Source organism: Mustela erminea, chromosome 10, assembly GCF_009829155.1.
Source record: "Mustela erminea isolate mMusErm1 chromosome 10, mMusErm1.Pri, whole genome shotgun sequence".
NCBI lineage: Eukaryota > Metazoa > Chordata > Mammalia > Carnivora > Mustelidae > Mustela > Mustela erminea.
Window position 1 is genome coordinate 13,234,733 of NC_045623.1, and position 17,224 is coordinate 13,251,956.

Genomic DNA, 17,224 nt, shown 5'->3' on the forward strand with positions numbered 1-17,224 from the left:
GGCTTCCCAGGGGAATTCTACAAAACATTTAAAGAAGAACTAATTCCTATTCTTTTAAAACTGTTCCAAAAAATAGAAATGGAAGGAAAACTTCCAAACTCATTTTATGAGGCCAGCATCACCTTGATCCCAAAACCAGACAAAGATTCCATCAAAAAAGAGAATTACAGACCAATATCCTTAATGAACACAGATGCCAAAATTCTCACCAAAATACTAGCCAATAGGATTCAACAGTACATTAAAAGGATCATTCACCATGACCAAGTGGGATTTATTCCAAGGCTGCAAGTTTGGTTCAACATCTGCAAATCAATCAATGTGATACAACACATTAATAAAAGAAAGAACAAGAACCTTATGATACTCTCAATGTGCTGAAAAAGCATTTGACAAAGTACAGCACCCCTTCCTGATCAAAACTCTTCAAAGTGTAGGGATAGAGGGCACATACCTCAATATCATCAAAGCCATCTATGAAAAACCCACCGCAAATATCATTCTCAATGGAGAAAAACTGAAAGCTTTTCCACTAAGGTCAGGAACACGGCAGGGATGTCCATTATCACCACTGCTATTCAACATAGTACTAGAAGTCCTAGCCTCAGCAATCAGACAACAAAAAGAAATTAAAGGCATCCAAATCAGCAAAGAAGAACTCAAACTATCACTCTTTGCAGATGATATGATACTATATGTCGAAAACCCCAAAGAATCCACTCCAAAACTGCTAGAACTTGTACAGGAATTTAGTAAAGTGTCAGGATATAAAATCAATGCACAGAAATCAGTTGTAATTCTCTACACCAACAACAAGACAGAAGAAAGAGACATTGAGGAGTCAATCCCATTTACAATTGCACCCAAAACTATAAGATACCTAGGAATAAACCTAACCAAAGAGGCTAAGAATCTATACTCAGAAAACTACAAAGTACTCATGAAAGAAATTGAGGAAGACACAAAGAAATGGAAAAATGTTCCATGCTCCTGGATTGGAAGAACAAATATTGTGAAAATGTCTATGCTACCTAAAGCAATCTACACATTTAATGCAATCCCTACCAAAATCCCGCCCATTTTTTTCAAAGAAATGGAACAAATAATCCTAAAATTTATATGGAACCAGAAAAGACCTCAAATAGCCAAAGGAATATTGAAAAAGAAAGCCGAAGTTGGTGGCATCACAATTCCGGACTTCAAGCTCTATTACAAAGCTGTCATCATCAAGACAGTATGGTACTGGCACAAAAACAGACACATAGATCAATGGAATGGAATAGAGAGCCCAGAAATAGACCCTCAGCTCTATGGTCAACTAATCTTTGACAAAGCAGGAAAGAATGTCTGATGGAAAAAAGAGAGCCTCTTCAATAAATGGTATTGGGAAAATTGGACAGCCACATGTAGAAAAATGAAACTGGACCATTTCCTTATATCTCACACAAAAATAGACTCAAAATGGATGAAGGACCTCAATGTGAGAAAGGAATCCATCAAAATCCTTGAGGAGAACACAGGCAGCAACCTCTTCGACCTCAGCTGCAGCTACATCTTCCTAGGAACACCGCCAAAGGCAAGGGAAGCAAGGGCAAAAATGAACTATTGGGATTTCATCAAGATCAAAAGCTTTTGCACAGCAAAGGAAACAGTTAACAAAACCAAAAGACAGCTGACAGAATGGGAGAAGTTATTTGCAAACGACATATCAGATAAAGGGCTAGTGTCCAAAATCTGTAAAGAACTTAGCAAACTCAACACCCAAAGAACAAATAATCCAATCAAAAAATGGGCAGAAGACATGAACAGACATTTCTGCAAAGAAGACATCCAGATGGCCAACGACACATGAAAAAGTGCTCCACATCACTCAGCATCAGGGAATTACAAATCAAAACCACAATGAGATATCACCTCACACCAGTCAGAATGGCTAAAATTGACAAGTCAGGAAATGACAGATGCTGGTGAGGATGCGGAGAAAGGGGAACGCTCCTACACTGTTGGTGGGAATGCAAGCTGGTGCATCTGCTCTGGAAAACAGCATGGAGGTTCCTCAAAAAGTTGAAAATAGAACTACCCTATGACCCAGCAATTGCACTACTGGGTATTTACCCTAAAGATACAAATGTAGTGATCCGAAGATGCACGTGCACCTGAATTTTTATAGCAGCAATGTCCACAATAGCCAAACTATGGAAAGAACCTAGATGTCCATCAATAGATGAATGGATAAAGAAGATGTGGTATATATACACAATGGAATACTATGCAGCCATCAAAAGAAATGAAATCTTGCCATTTGCGACGATGTGGATGAAACTAGAGGGTATCATGCTTAGTGAAATAAGTCAATTTGAGAAAGACAACTATCATATGATCTCCCTGATATGAGGAAGTGGAGATGCAACATGGGGGTTTAAGGGGGTAGGAGAAGAATAAATGAAACAGGATGGGATCAGGAGGGAGACAAACCATAAGTGACTCTTAATCTCACAAAACAAACTGAGGGTTGGGCGCCTGGGTGGCTCAGTGGGTTAAGCCGCTGCCTTCGGCTCAGGTCATGATCTCAGGGTCCTGGGATCGAGTCCCGCATCGGGCTCTCTGCTCAGCAGGGAGCCTGTTTCCTCCTCTCTCTCTCTGCCTGCCTCTGCCTACTTGTGATCTCTCTCTGTCAAATAAATAAATAAAATCTTAAAAAAAAAAAAAAAGAAAAAAAAAAACAAACTGAGGGTTGCTGGGGGAGGGGGGGTGGGGGAAGGGGGGTGGGGTTATGGACATTGGGGAGAGTATGTGCTATGGTGAGTGCTGTGAAGTGTGTAAACCTGGCGATTCACAGACCTGTACCCCTGGGGATAACAATACATTATATGTTTATAAAAAATAAAAATAAATTAAAAAAAATAAAAATAAAAACTAAATCTTTAAAAAGTAAAAAGAAAAAAAATGTTTCAAATTAGAGTAAGAGAGGATGTCAGATACAAAGCAAGAATCTTTTGGTAGAACAGCCATATACATTTTCAAGGGATTAAGGACACACATGAGAAAATCTCTTCTCCCCCTTTAATAACACTGGGAAATGAAACAGTTGAGGATAGAGAATATAGATCATCTATTGCTCTACAATTCAGAGAAAACCATTAATATATTGATGCTCATACATTTTTTATGCATACACATATGCTTTTTTAGTGTAATGTTTGTAACCAGTTTTTTTGTTTTTGTTTTTGTTTTACTTACTAATACATTCTGTATATAGTCTCCTGTCTCAATGAACATAGTATAACAGCTACTAATTTTCCATTGGGTAGGTGTGCCATAGTTTATTTCACCATTCTGTAATTGAAAGATTTTTAGGTTGTTTGTATTTTTCACTATTAATAAACCCTATTTGTATGATAGTGCTTCTCTGTATATCCTTGCAAACATGGTAATTTCCTTAGGACAAATTTTAGAAATGGAATTACTAGGGGAAAAAGTTTTTGGTATGATTGGCCAAACATTCTTTTAGAAAGGTTTTAATAATGTACAGTTCACCTGCAAGATCTGAGATGATGTTAGTAATAGGTATTTTCTTTTTGGATCTGTACTTTTACTACATTAATTAAAATTTTAAACATTTAAATATTGTAATTCATCTAGAGTATTTGAATTACATAAGGAAGGAACAAAACTTTCTTTGTTCCCTCTTGCTTATTCAGCGTATGGTTACTAACTCACTCAATAAATACTTGTCCCTACCGTATGTCAGGGACTGTTCCAAGCTCCATGGGGATTGAGTCAACATGATAGATAAGATTCCTGCTCTGTAGTGGAGGGAAGCAGACAATAAACAGTCCAACAAGTAAATGAGTAAGTAAGAAAAATATCAGCTTGTGATAAGCACTTTGCAAAAACTTGAAACAGAATTTTGATGGAGAAGGATTGAATGGTCCCTAAAGGGAAGTCCTCTCAGGGTTGGTGACCTTGAGTTGAGATCTGAATGATAAGTAGGAGTCAAGTTTGTGAAAATCTAGAGGAACAACTGTGCTGAGCATGTATGAGAATATGCTGAGATGTGGGTAGGAAGGTAGGTAAAGGCCAGATCATGGTGCTTCCTAACCCAGAGTAAAATGCTATGGATGGCGGTCTTTAGAGAGACTGAATGGGTTGCATTCTACCTGCAAACACTCCCTTCTGCCTACAAAGGGAGCAAGAATGGGAGACCACTTAGGAGGTTATGGGATACTTGTCTCAGCTCCATTGATCGCAAAATCTACTCTTTCCCTATTAAGTTAAACGTATCTTTTGGTCCTATTTCTGGACTTTTTCCCAATTTTATTGATCAGTTTTCCCATTTTTGATAAAGGTACAGTGTTCTCATCACTGTAGCTATAGCTATAGAAAACAGCTGTAGTTGTTACAGTTGGTCTCACCAATTATTAATACTTTTTGATTATTTCTAATGTATTTGTTCCATAAGTGGTATTTTTTTTTAAGATTTACCTATTTATTTTAAAGAGAGTGTGAGAGAGCAGGGGGAGGGGCAAAGGAAGAGGGAGAGAATCCCAAGCAGACGCCCCACTGAGTGCAGAGCTGGACATGGGCCTCGATCTAATGGACCCTGAGATCATGACTTGAGCCAAAATCAAGAGTTGGAAGCTTAACTGACGGAGCAACCGAGGTGTCACATCTCTGGGTGGTTTTGCAGTCATTATACCTCATCTGAAAAATTGAATGCATTGACATTTTCATAGAAATTACACTAAATTAATGGATTTACTAAGGTAGTGTGAGCATCTTCACAACGTTATGTTTACTGTCCTGAAATATTTTCTCTCTCCCGACCCCCTTTCTTCTTTTCCTGCCTCTGCCCCTCCTCTCTGTCTTGCTCTCTGAGTTTACAAGATTTATCTTCTCTCCTTTATGTTTTCAACTCCATAATCTTCAGGAAACCTAAAATTATGAAATTAAACAAAGGAGCCTACACTTATTATTCTTACTATTGCTAAAGCAAAGGGAATTATTTTATTTTATTTTATTTATTTATTTATTTTTTTAAAGATTTTATTTATTTGTTAGAGAGAGAGATACAGAGCGCAAGCACAGGCATACAGAGTGGCAGGCTAGAGGCAGAGGGAGAAGCAGGCTCCCTGCCGAGCAAGGAGCCCGATGTGGGACTCGATCCCAGAACGCTGGGATCATGACCTGAGCCGAAGGCAGCTGCTTAACCAACTGAGCCACCCAGGCATCCCAAAAGGAATTATTTTAATGTTATAGTTTAAATCTAGTAATTACTGCATAAAGAAACTTTATGTCTGTATTAGATAACAGCCCACTTAATGATCGACCAGTTATAATGATGATTTTGACCTCTTGCCAGTTTGTCTAGTTGATTAATAACAAATATGTTTCTGACATTTACTATGGTATGTAATTCTTCCCCCATCCTCCCAGGTCTTGGGCTTGCCTTCAACTTGAATCCCGCTCTGACCATGATTGGCAAGTATTTCTACAAGAGGCGACCGTTGGCAAATGGACTGGCCATGGCTGGCAGCCCTGTGTTCCTCTCCACCCTGGCCCCACTCAATCAGGCTTTCTTTGGTATCTTTGGCTGGAGAGGGAGCTTCCTAATTCTCGGGGGCCTCCTCCTAAACTGCTGTGTGGCTGGAGCCCTGATGCGACCAATAGGGCCCCCAGCAACAAGTGTGGGGAAAGACAGGTCCAAAGAACCCCATCAGGAACCTGGAAAATCTGATGTAGAAAAGGGGGCAGGTGATGCAAATACAGACTTTAATGGTGGAAACCCCAAAGAGGAGAAACAATCAGTTTTTCAAACAGTGAACAAAGTTATGGACTTATCCCTGTTTACCCACAGAGGCTTTTTACTGTACCTTTCTGGGAATGTGATCATGGCTTTTGGGATGGCTACTCCTTTAGTTTTTCTTAATAGTTATGCCAAGAGTCAACATTACTCTAGTGAGAAGTCTGCCTTCCTTCTTTCCATTCTGGCTGTTGTTGACATGGTAGCTAGACCTTCTATGGGACTTGTAGCCAACACCAAGTGGATAAGACCTCGAGTTCAGTGTTTTTTTGCAGCTTCTATTGTTGCAAATGGAGTATGTCATTTGCTAGCACCTTTATCCTCTAGCTACATTGGGTTTTGTGTCTATGTGGGCTTCCTCGGATTTGCATTTGGGTGGTTTAGTTCGGTGTTGTTTGAAACCCTGATGGACCTCGTTGGACCCCAGAGGTTCTCCAGCGCCGTGGGATTGGTGACCATTGTGGAATGCTGTCCTGTCCTCCTGGGGCCACCACTTTTAGGTATAGTATGCCCTACTCCCTCTTTGGTTCTATTAACATGAAGCAGGCATAGGAGATGGAAGGGTGCTAGAAAGCCAAGATTAGTAAGCTGCCTGGTGGCAGAAGGTACTTCCGTTTCCTCTAGCCTTAGTGCTGGCACAGTGCTTGGCACAGCAGAACTGCTCCGATTCTTACGGAAGTGAATTACACTCAACTATCCACCTGAAAGGGGAGTCAAAAACAATTGCAAATTTAAACATTTATTAAAATAACCTGTTCTGCTCATAAAACTAACATGCTTATTATAGAAAAATATGTAACATATACTTCACCTTATAATACCTTGGTAATTTCATTTTAATTGTGGAATTTATCTTAGTCGTAATATTTTAAAAAATAACAATATTGACCAGGTGAGGGTTCACAGTGTACCCGGGACTGTCTTAATCATTTCATACACTCCAGTCCCTACTTTATTATTGAAGAAACAGAGGCTTCTAAACGTGAAATAACTTGCCCAAGATCGCACAACTCTAAATGACCATGGAACTTGGTGGATGATTCTCTAAGAACACCAAAGTGTTTACAATTTAAAATTATTATTAATGCAAAATGCAAGAATCATTTAGACTTCCTCTGGATATGACTCATGCTTTTGAGATTATGCATTCTCAATAAGGAAGGATTCATAAAAGAAGATCCACTACTGACTTTTCTGAACTCCCCACCCTCATTCCTCCCTATATCCAATGAGAGTCCAAGTTCTGTAAGTAAATTCCCATGTCTCTTTGTAATCAGCCCACTTTTCCGTCACACCACCCTATTCACAGCTCCTGTCTCCCATCTGGGCTGCTGCTTCCCATAGCCTCCTGGCTGGTCTACCCAGATCCACTCTATCCCACCTTCAATCTGTTTTCTACTCTGCAGACAAAATTTATCTGTACAAATACAAACCTGATAGCCCAGTTGATTAGATCCTTCCTGTTGCTTCCCATTGTTCTCAGCCTGGGATCAGATTCCCTCCCGTGGCCTGCAAGGCCTCCCCCAGCCTGGCCACCAATCTCTGCAGCCTCATTTCCTGTCACTCACCTTTTGTTCTCTCTGTTCCAGCAACCCCGCCCTTCCTCCTTCCCCCTCACCTCGCAGCTTCCTCCCACCTGCCTTTGCACTTGCTGTTCCCTGGCCCCAGCCTTCTCCCATGCTCTCCTCTTGGATAACTCCCATCGCTCTCTAGGTCTCTGCCTCATTTACACTTTCAGAGAAAGTTCCACATAACTTTGTTTTGGGTATCTTCAGGTCATCTGAATGACATCTACGGAGACTATAAATACACCTACTGGGCATGTGGTGTGATCCTTATTGTGGCAGGCGTCTATCTCTTCATTGGCATGGGCATCAATTACCGACTTGCGGCGAAAGAGCAGAAAGCAGAGGAGCAGCAGAAAAAGGAAAGCAAAGAGGAGAAGCCAAAAGAAGTCATTCAAGCAAAAGAATCCGCAGAATAGAGAAGTCCATGAGGCCCCAAAGAGGAGAAACATCCCATTTGAATCATGGATAATGAGAGGAACTTTGGACCAAAAATACTTGAAAAATACTACTGAATCATGTTCTATTAGGGCTGCTCAACATGGCCGGGGGTGTGGCTGTCCTCCAGATGATGGAGCACAAAGCTAGCTGAGGACAAAGCACAGGTGACACCGTGCAACCTCCCCGACCCCCACTGGTGGGTGCTACACATGTGACATTCCTCCAGGAAGCTCCCAACTGTCTCAATGTTAATGGCTGACTAGAGAGAAAAACAACCTGAAATCGACTATGTCAGGGCCTCCAGTATCTTGTAAGTCTTCCCTAGCATAGAAAAGTTCTTTTGAAAACCTCCCTTTCCCTTACCTCCCCCAGCTCCCAAGTATATAATCAACCACCCTACACAACCCAAGGACAGGGTCCTGTTTCTGTGCTTTAATAAACCACCAGTTTGCACGGGAGAGTCTCAAGATTTCTTTCTTGGTCATCGACTCCGGACCTCATCCCACCAAACCTCACCTATATTCAAAGACTACATCAATACCAAAGTCCACTGATGGCATTTTTATTTCATGCCTTTCCAGCAGTCATAATGCATATGTCACATCCTTTGGGGTCAGAGGATTTACAAAAGATAACAGATGGAAATCGCTTCTATCTAAAGTCATGTTTATTAAAGTATACTTTACAAATAGGATGTCTCTTTTATTGATTTTTTTTAAAGAATTTTTTTAAGGTTTTCTTTATTCATTTAACAGAGAGGGAGAGTACAAGCAGGGAGAGCAGCAGGCAGAGTGGGAGGGAGAAGCAAGCTCTGTGCTGAGCCAGGAGCCGGATGTGGAACTCGATCCCAGGACTCTGGGATCACGACCTGAGCTGAAGGCAACTGCTTAATGAACTGAGCCACCCAGGTGTCCCAGGTTAATCTCTTTTATAAGACTAAAGTTTGATGCATGGTATTTAGATCAGTAACTACCACCCCAATACAGAGCATTTCTAACAGCCAAAAGAATTCCCTCCTGCCCCTCCTGCAGCCAATTCCTTTCCTTTCCCTACAGCCCCTGGTAACCACTGATCTGATTTCCGTCCCCTATAGTTTTGCCTTTTCCAGAATGGAATAAGTGAAATCACAAGGCATGTACCTGCCATAATAGGAAATATATATTTGGTCTTTGTCCCTAGTTCCTGATACCCAGTTCCTAAAACCCTTGGATTTCCAGAGCGATGAGCGTCTTCTGCATGCTAATCAGATGACTGGTGGCTAGAACCTCCTAGACAGCATCAAGAATAAGGCTGGTCTCCACAAAGACCAATGCATGATTAGAGGGTTGAAACTTCCAGCCCCTCCCCGTGACCTCTTGGGGGGTGAGGGTGCTGGAAGTTGAGTTCAATTACTAACAGCCAATGATTTAATCAATTGCATCTTGGTAATGAACCCTTCTAAACTTCAAGGCTTAGAGAGCTTCCTGGTTGGTGAATATATTGACGGGCTGGTGTTGGGAGGGTGGTGTGCTCAGGGCACGCAAGCTCCCGCCATGCCTCCCCACATACCTCTTCCATTTGGCTGTTCTTGAGTCATATCCTTTAGAAATAAATCAATAAATGTAAGCAAAGTATTTCTCTGAGTTCTGTGAAATTCCTGGCAAGTTACAAACCTGAGAAAAGCGTGATGGGAACCCCCAGCTTCTAGCTAGTTAGTCAGAGGTACAGGTAGCGCCCCAGGACTCGTGGCTGGAATCTGAAGTAAGGACAGGCCCGTGGGACCGGATCTTTAAAGCTGTGGAATCGGACGCTAATTCTAGGGACTTAGGGTTAACCCTGAATCGGAATGCAGGACACCTGGTTTAGAGTTGAGAGTTGGAGAAGGGGTTTGTTGTCATGGAAAAAATTCAATGTCAGAAGAGTTGTAACAGAGTAACCTTCTGTATCTGGCTGCTGCTTCTTCTTTTATTTATTTATTTTTTTAAGATTTTGTTTATTTGAGAGAGATAGTGAGAAAGAGCATGCTTTTTGATTCTTTAAGATTTGGATTCTGGGGCGCCTGGGTAGCTCAGTGGGTTGAGTGTCTACCCTCGGCTCAGGTCATGATCCCAGGGTCCTGGGATCGAGTGCCACGTCAGGCTTCCTATTCAGCCAGGAGTCTGCTTCTCCCTCTCCCTCTGCTGCTCCCCTTGCTTGTGCTCTCTTTCTCTCTCTCTCTCTGTCAAATTAACAAATAAGATCTAAATAAATAAATAAGAGTTGGTTTCTGGTGAAAGGGAGGGGAGTGTGACACTGAACTCAAGAGCATAAAACACAAATGGCCTCAAGTCACGAATTTGCTGGGACAGGACAGAAGCTGTGGTGTGCAGAAGGTCCACAGGGTGCCACCTTCCTGGAGACACTGCTCTTGGGGACAGCATTCCTGTAGTTCTCCTTCTGATCATTTTTCATCTTCAAGTGAATGTTGAACTCAGGAATCCTGAACACCACAGAGGCCACATAGTAAGGACCCACAGCTAACATCATCCTCAATGGGGAAAAATGGAGAGCTTTTCCTCTATGGTCAGGAGCAAGACAGGGATGTCCACTCTCACCATTAATATTTAACACAGTATTAGAAGTCTCAGCCTCAGTACTCAGATCACAAAAAGAAATAAGAGGCATTAAAATCATCAAAGAAGGAGTCAAACTTCCAACATTTGTAGATGACATGATATTCTATGTAGAAAAGCCAAAAGACTCCAATGAAAAGTTGCTAGAACTAATACATGAATTCAGCAAAGTCACAGGGAATAAAATCAGTGACAGAAATCTATTGCATTTCTATACACCAATAATAAAGAAGCAGAAAAAGAAATCAGTGAATCAATCCCATTTACAATTGCACCAAAAACAATAAGATACTTAGGAATAAGCCTAAGCAAAGAAGTAAAAGATCTGTACTCTGAAAACTATAGAACACTTATGAATGAAAGAAACTGAAGAGGACACAAAGAAATGGAAAAACATTCCAGGCTCATGGATTAGAAGAACAAATACTTTTAAAATGTCTGTACTACCCAAAGCAATCTATACATTCAATGTAATCCCCATCAAAATACCACCAATAGGCACCCAGGTGGTTTAGTCGGTAGAATGTTAAGACTCCTGATCTCAGGAGTTTTGAATTCAAGCCCCACATTGGGTGTAGAGATTACTTAAAAATAAAATCTTTAAAAACAAAACAAAACAAAATAATACCACCAGCCTTTTTTGCAGAACAATCCTAAAATTTGTAGGGAACTACAAAAGACCCCCACATAGCCAAAGGCAATCCTGAAAAGGAAATGCAAAGCCAGAGGCATTACAATTCCAGACTTCAGGATCTATTACAAAGCTGTAGTCATCAAGACAGTATGGTATTGGCACAAAAATAGACACACAGATCAATGGAACAGAACAGAAAATCCAGAAATTGACACGCAACTATATATGGTCAACTAATCATCAACAACACAGGAAAGAATACCCAATGAAAAAAGATGATCTCTTCAACAAATGATTAAGGGTGAGTATCCAAAATATAAACTTATGAAACTCAACACCCCAAAAAACAATTAATCCTGTTAAGAAATTTGCAGAAGACATAAATAGACATTTTCCCAAAGATATCCAGTTGGCCAACAGACACATGAAAAGATGCTCAATATCAGTCATCATCAGGGAAATGCAAATCAAAACCATGAAGAGATATCACCTCACACCTGTCAGAATGGCCAAAATTAACAACACAGGAAACCACAGAGTTTGGCAAGGACTCAGAGAAAAAATCCTCTTATTCTGTTGGTGGGAATTCAGTCTGATGCAGCCACTCTGGAAAACAATATGGAGTTTCCTCAAACAGTTAAAAATAGAACTACCTTATGACCCAGCAATTGCACTACTAGGTATTTACCCAAAGGATACAAAAAATACAGATTTAAAGGGGTACGTGCACCCCAATGTTTATAGCGGCATTACTAACAATAGTCAAACTATGGGAAGAGCCCAAATGCTCATCGACTGAAGAATGAATAAAGAAGATGTGGTGTGTATATATACAATAGAATATTACTCATCCATCAAAAAGAATGAAATCTTGCCATTTTCAATGACATGGATGGAGCTAGGGGTATTATGCTCAGCAAAATAAGTCAAAGACAAATACCACATGATTTCACTTGTATGTGGAATTTAAGAAACATAACAGATGAGAACATGAGAAGGAAAAAAAGAAAAAGAGAGAGAGAAGCAAACCATAAGAGACTCTTTATGATAGAGTATAAACTAGAGTATAAACTGAAGTTTCACAGAGGGAGATGGGTAAGGAGATGGGCTAAAAGGGTGATGGGCATTAAGGAGGGCACTTGTTATGCTGAGCCCTGAGTGTTATAAGTAAGTGATGTATCCCTGAATTCTACTCCTGAAACCAGTATACCACTAAATGTTAACTAACTAAATTTAAATAAAAATTTGAAAAAAAATTAAAAAAAAAATTAAACTTTTGAGATGTGAAAAAAAAAAAACCCCAACATTTCTATACATTACTCCGTACTCATCACAAGTACATTCCTTAATCCCCTTCACTTATATTACCCATGCTCCCACCCACTTCCATTCTGGTAACCCCCAGTTTGTTCTCTATAGTTAAGAGTCTGGGGTTTTTTTGGTCTCATTTTTTCTTTGTTCATTTCTTTGCTTTTTAAATCCCACATGGGAGTGAAATCATATGGTATTTGTCTTTCTCTGACTGATTTATTTCACTTAGCATTATACCCTCTAGATCCATTTATGCTGTTGCAAATGGCAAGATTTTATTCTTTTTATGGCTTAGTAATATTCCTGTGTGTGTGTGTGTGTGTGTGTGTGTGTGTGTGTGTGTAACCACATCTTCTTTGTATATTCATCTGTCAGTGGACACTTGGGTTTCTTCCATAATTTGGCTATTGTAAATAATGCTTCAATAAATATGGTGGTGTATATATCTTTCTGAATTGGTGTTTTCATATTCTTTGGGTAAATACCCCATAATAGAATTACTGGATCATATGATAATTCCATTTGTAATTTTTTGAAGAACCTTCATACTATTTTCCAAAATGGCTGTACCAGTTTGCATTCTCAACAAAAATGCAGGAGGGTTTCTTTTTCTCCAAATCCTTGCCAATACTTCTTTCTTGGGTTTCTGATTCAAGCCATTCTGAAGGGTGTGAGGTGATATCTCATTGTGGTTTTGATTTGCATTTGCCTGATGATTAGGACTGTTTAATATCTTTTTTAAAAAATTTTTATTAACATATAATGTATTATTAGCCCCAGGGGTACAGGTCTGTTAATTGCCAGGTTTGCACACTTCATAGCACTCACCATAGCACATACCTTCCCCAGTGTCCATAACCCCACCACCCTCTCCTTACCTCCCCACCCCCCAGCAACCCTCAGTTTGTTTTGTGAGATTGAACCTCTTATGGTTTGTCTCCCTCCCGATCCCCTATTGTTTCATTTATTCTTTCCTTACCCCCAACCCCACCATGTTGCCTCTCAACTTCCTCATATCAGGGAGATCATATGATAACTGTCTTTCTCTGATTGACTTATTTCACGCAGCGTAATACCATCTTGTTCCATCCACATCGTCGCAAATGGCAAGATTTCATTTCTTTTGATGGCTGCATAGTATGTTGAATATCTTTTAATGTGTCTGTTGGCCATCTGCATATCTTCTTTGGGGAAATGTCTGTTCATGTCTTCCTTTTTAAACTGGATTCTTTGGGTTTTTTTGGTGTTGAGTTGATTAAGTTCTTCACATATTTTGGATACTAACCCTTTATCAGAAATATCATTTGCAAATATCTTCTCCCATTCAGTAGGTTGTCTTTCTGTTTCATTGACTGTTTCCTTTGCTGCACAGTAGCTTCTTATTTTGATATAAGTCCCAACAATTTGTTTTTGCTTTTGTTTCCCTTGCTCAGGAGATATACCTAGAAAAATGTTTCTATGGCCAATGTCAGAGAAATTACTGCCTGTGCTCTCTTCTAGGATTTTTATGGTTTCAGGTCTTGCATTTAGGTCTTTAATCCATTTTGAGTTTATTTTTGTGCATGGTGTAAGAAAGTGATACAGTTTCATTCTTTTCTGTGTGGTTCCTAACACCATTTGTTGAAGAGACTGTCTTTTTCCCATTGGATATTTTTGTCTTCTTTGTCAAAGATTAATGGACCATATAATTGTGGGTTTATTTCTGGGCTCTCTATTCTATTCCTACAAAGCCCTTTTACATACAGTTTGTCAACCAGTCCACACCAAAACCCAGGAAGATAGGTATAATTAGAAACAGTGACTCCTCTAAGCACACTGTGGTATCCTGGATTGGGTCCTGGAACTAAAACAGGACATTAATGGAAAAACTGATGTGTAGCTTAGTTACTACTAGGACTGTCCAATGTTTACTTCTTAGTTTTGACAAATAAACCAAGATAATGAAAGAGGGTAACATCAGAGGAAGCTGGGTGAAGGGTTCGTAGGAACTCTGTACTAATTTTTCTGTAAATCTAAAATTCCAAAATGAAAAGTAAAAAAAAAAAAAAGATCACAACATGTATCCTCTACCTGGGCCTTCATCCTAGCAGGTCCTCTACTATCTGGATGCTCAAAGCAAGAACATTAGAGCTCAGAGTCGAGGGTGGTAGATGGTGCTGGATGGAAGCTCTGAAGGGTGAATAATGGCCAAACCGATCATTTGGGTCCTACACCAAAAAGAGTAAGAAAGTTCCTGGTCCCCAAAGAATCCACAATCTGATTTATAATCCTTTTTCTTGGCATTGGAATTCATAACATGATTTCTTCACTTGTGGATTTCTTTTCCTAATATTCTTTGCTGTTTTAAGAATTAAGAGACCTTGGGCACGTGGGTGGCTCAGTCGGTTGAGCAGCTGCCTTCAGCTCAGGTCATGATCCCAGGGTCCTGGGATCGAGTCTCGCATCGGGCTCCCAGCTCCACAGAGGGCCTGCTTCTCCCTCTCCCTCTGCCTGCTGCTCTGCCTACTTGTGCTCTCCATCTCTCTGTCAAATAAATAAATAAAAACTTAAAAAAAAATAAAAGAATTAAGAGAGCTTGTATCTGTTGGGCTTACTCCGGCTGTGTCCCAGGAGCAAGTGGCCAGCAGCCATTAGAAGCCAGGGGTGGACTTGGGCTGGGATTAAGTCATCTCACTTGGGGTACTAATAATCTATATGTGTGTAATGCAGAGAAATTCACCCTGGGTATTTCTCTCTTGTTGTCTTTTTTGCTGTTTTTTTTTTCTCTGCCCTCCCTCCCCTACTTTTTCTTTTCTTTTCTTTTTCTTTTTTTTTTTTTAAGAAAGAAAAGGGCCTGACTGCTTATCTGACTGTAACTCTGAATGCTTTTCACATTTGAGGCTGCAAAACATTTGGTAATACCTGTTGCCCCAGTCCTAGAACTGGGTAAATTCCAAGCATTATCTACTTTCTTGGATGCTAAGGATAAGCCCAAGCAAGGAATATGTGGGCCTGCAGGGGGTGGGGGTAGTTTTCTAAGCCAGAAGCTCTGGAATGCTCCTAAACTCCTTCTGGGGGTAGGCGTTCTTCTTATTTCTCTTCCCCAATACTCATAGGTCATTCTGCCTCATGTCATCATGTCCCCAACCCCCCCAACCCCCCTCAGCGCCTCCTCACCTGTTGCCCGGTCACAGCCCTGGGTCCGGTGCTCATGCTGCCTCATCAGCATTCTTGAACTGGCTTTCTAAGGACTCCTAGCCTTGGATCTCACTTTGTCACGCCCAACCCATCCTCAAAACTGCCACTGTCAAAGCCTAAGTATTAAAGGGTTAAAACAGGACTCATACAAACACAGAATGCGCATGGGGTAAAGATGAACTCATCCATGAGGAAACTAGCAGAATGGTAAGTCCAGTTCAAAGGAAAATTCAAGAAGCTCCATTCAGTGAAAACCTGGGTGCTGAAATAAGGTTGCAAGCTTCCAGGTACAATAAAACCGATTGTTGCTTTCCCACATGTTCAGAGTCTTCACCCAGGGCCTTCATTCTTGGGTCTTTATCTGAGGCCTTGGGCTAAGGTCCTACTGGACACTTCTGCCCAATCATCTGTCTAGGGGAGGAGGGGAAATCATGAAGACACTTGCCCCCGTTCCTCAGTCCCCAGGTCTTTCCCCAACCAGCCCTTCCCTCTCATCCTTCCCAACTAAGCTGCTGGAGCCTTTTGTTTGGGACTCTCTCCACCGCAAGAGGACCCCCCAAGTCTGCACCGATCCACCTGACCCTCCAGAGAATGGAACAGGGGGAGTGGGTGCTTCCTCCTGGGTAGCCTCTGGATTTTAGCACTGCAGTAAGTGGTTACAGGATTAACTCTTCCATTTATGGCTGGTTGCTTTAATCAGCTACTCCAACACCTGACAGCTCGGCTCTTTGTCCTCCAGCTCAGCTGAACTCCCAATAGAGTTATATTTTTTACTGGACAAGAAATCGTCTTGTCATATTTTTTACTGGACAAGAGATTGCACCTCTGCAGGGCAAAAATACACGTGTGCACACATAACACCCCAGAGCTGGGGCCCTAAAAAATAGTAAATAGACAGCAAAGGTTGATTCTCCTAGATTCTAGAACCTAGAGAATGAAAATCTGTGGGTGGGTCCATTAGACAAGACTCCATCAGTAGGACTTTGAAAGGACACATAATTATCTCTTGTCCTATTCCTAAGTTGTAGCTGATTTTGTGTGACACTGCCAAAATGAGGTCCTACCACAACACTGTCACATAATGGTGGCCAATCTCATGGGCATGGCAGGTGTGGCATCTGAACTTAGGCGCCAGCTTCTACCATATCTCCTACAAGTCCTGGGCCAGCTGCATCTGCAGCTCCCAGCCAAAGGAACCAGCTTCCCCGACTGGTCATCTGACCCAGCAAGAATGGTGGTCTTAACAGGTGGACGTGGGTTCTTCTTTGTCCTATGGGGTCAGTGATTGTTCCGCCCCACATCTCCAGTTTTTCTTCCCAACTCCTGCCCCTGCAGGTCTGCGGTAGCCCCAGGCCCATGCACATGCAGAGACAAACACCTTCCACAAAATTCTTCATTATGCCACAATTACATAAGGTCTAACTTCTAGAATAAATCGTTTATGTCACATCATTCTTAGAGAATCTGTTCTCTGCAAAACCCTGGCTGATGAACTCCCCAACATTTTTCAGCAGCCCTTTTGGCTTCTTTCATCTCCTTGTAGCTAGAGTGCAACCATTGTTAAGAGAATGAGCCTCCAGGTCATGATGCCAGGGTCCTGGGATGGATCCCCGCATCGGGCTCTCTGCTCAGTGGGGAGCCTACTTCCCCCTCTCTCTCTCTGCCTGCCTCTCTGCCTACTTGTGATCTCTGTCAAATAAAT

General features: G+C 41.2%; 1 protein-coding gene across 1 annotated transcript in view; it reads left to right on the plus strand.

Annotated features, from left to right (window-relative positions):
• LOC116567420 (monocarboxylate transporter 1-like) overlaps positions 1-7,799 on the plus strand; it is a 36,172-nt gene extending 28,373 nt beyond the window's left edge. The window contains 2 exon segments of the mRNA XM_032302461.1: positions 5,437-6,303; positions 7,579-7,799. Coding sequence (XP_032158352.1) covers positions 5,437-6,303; positions 7,579-7,799 — 1,088 coding nt within the window.
• The last annotated feature ends 9,425 nt before the right edge of the window (positions 7,800-17,224 follow it).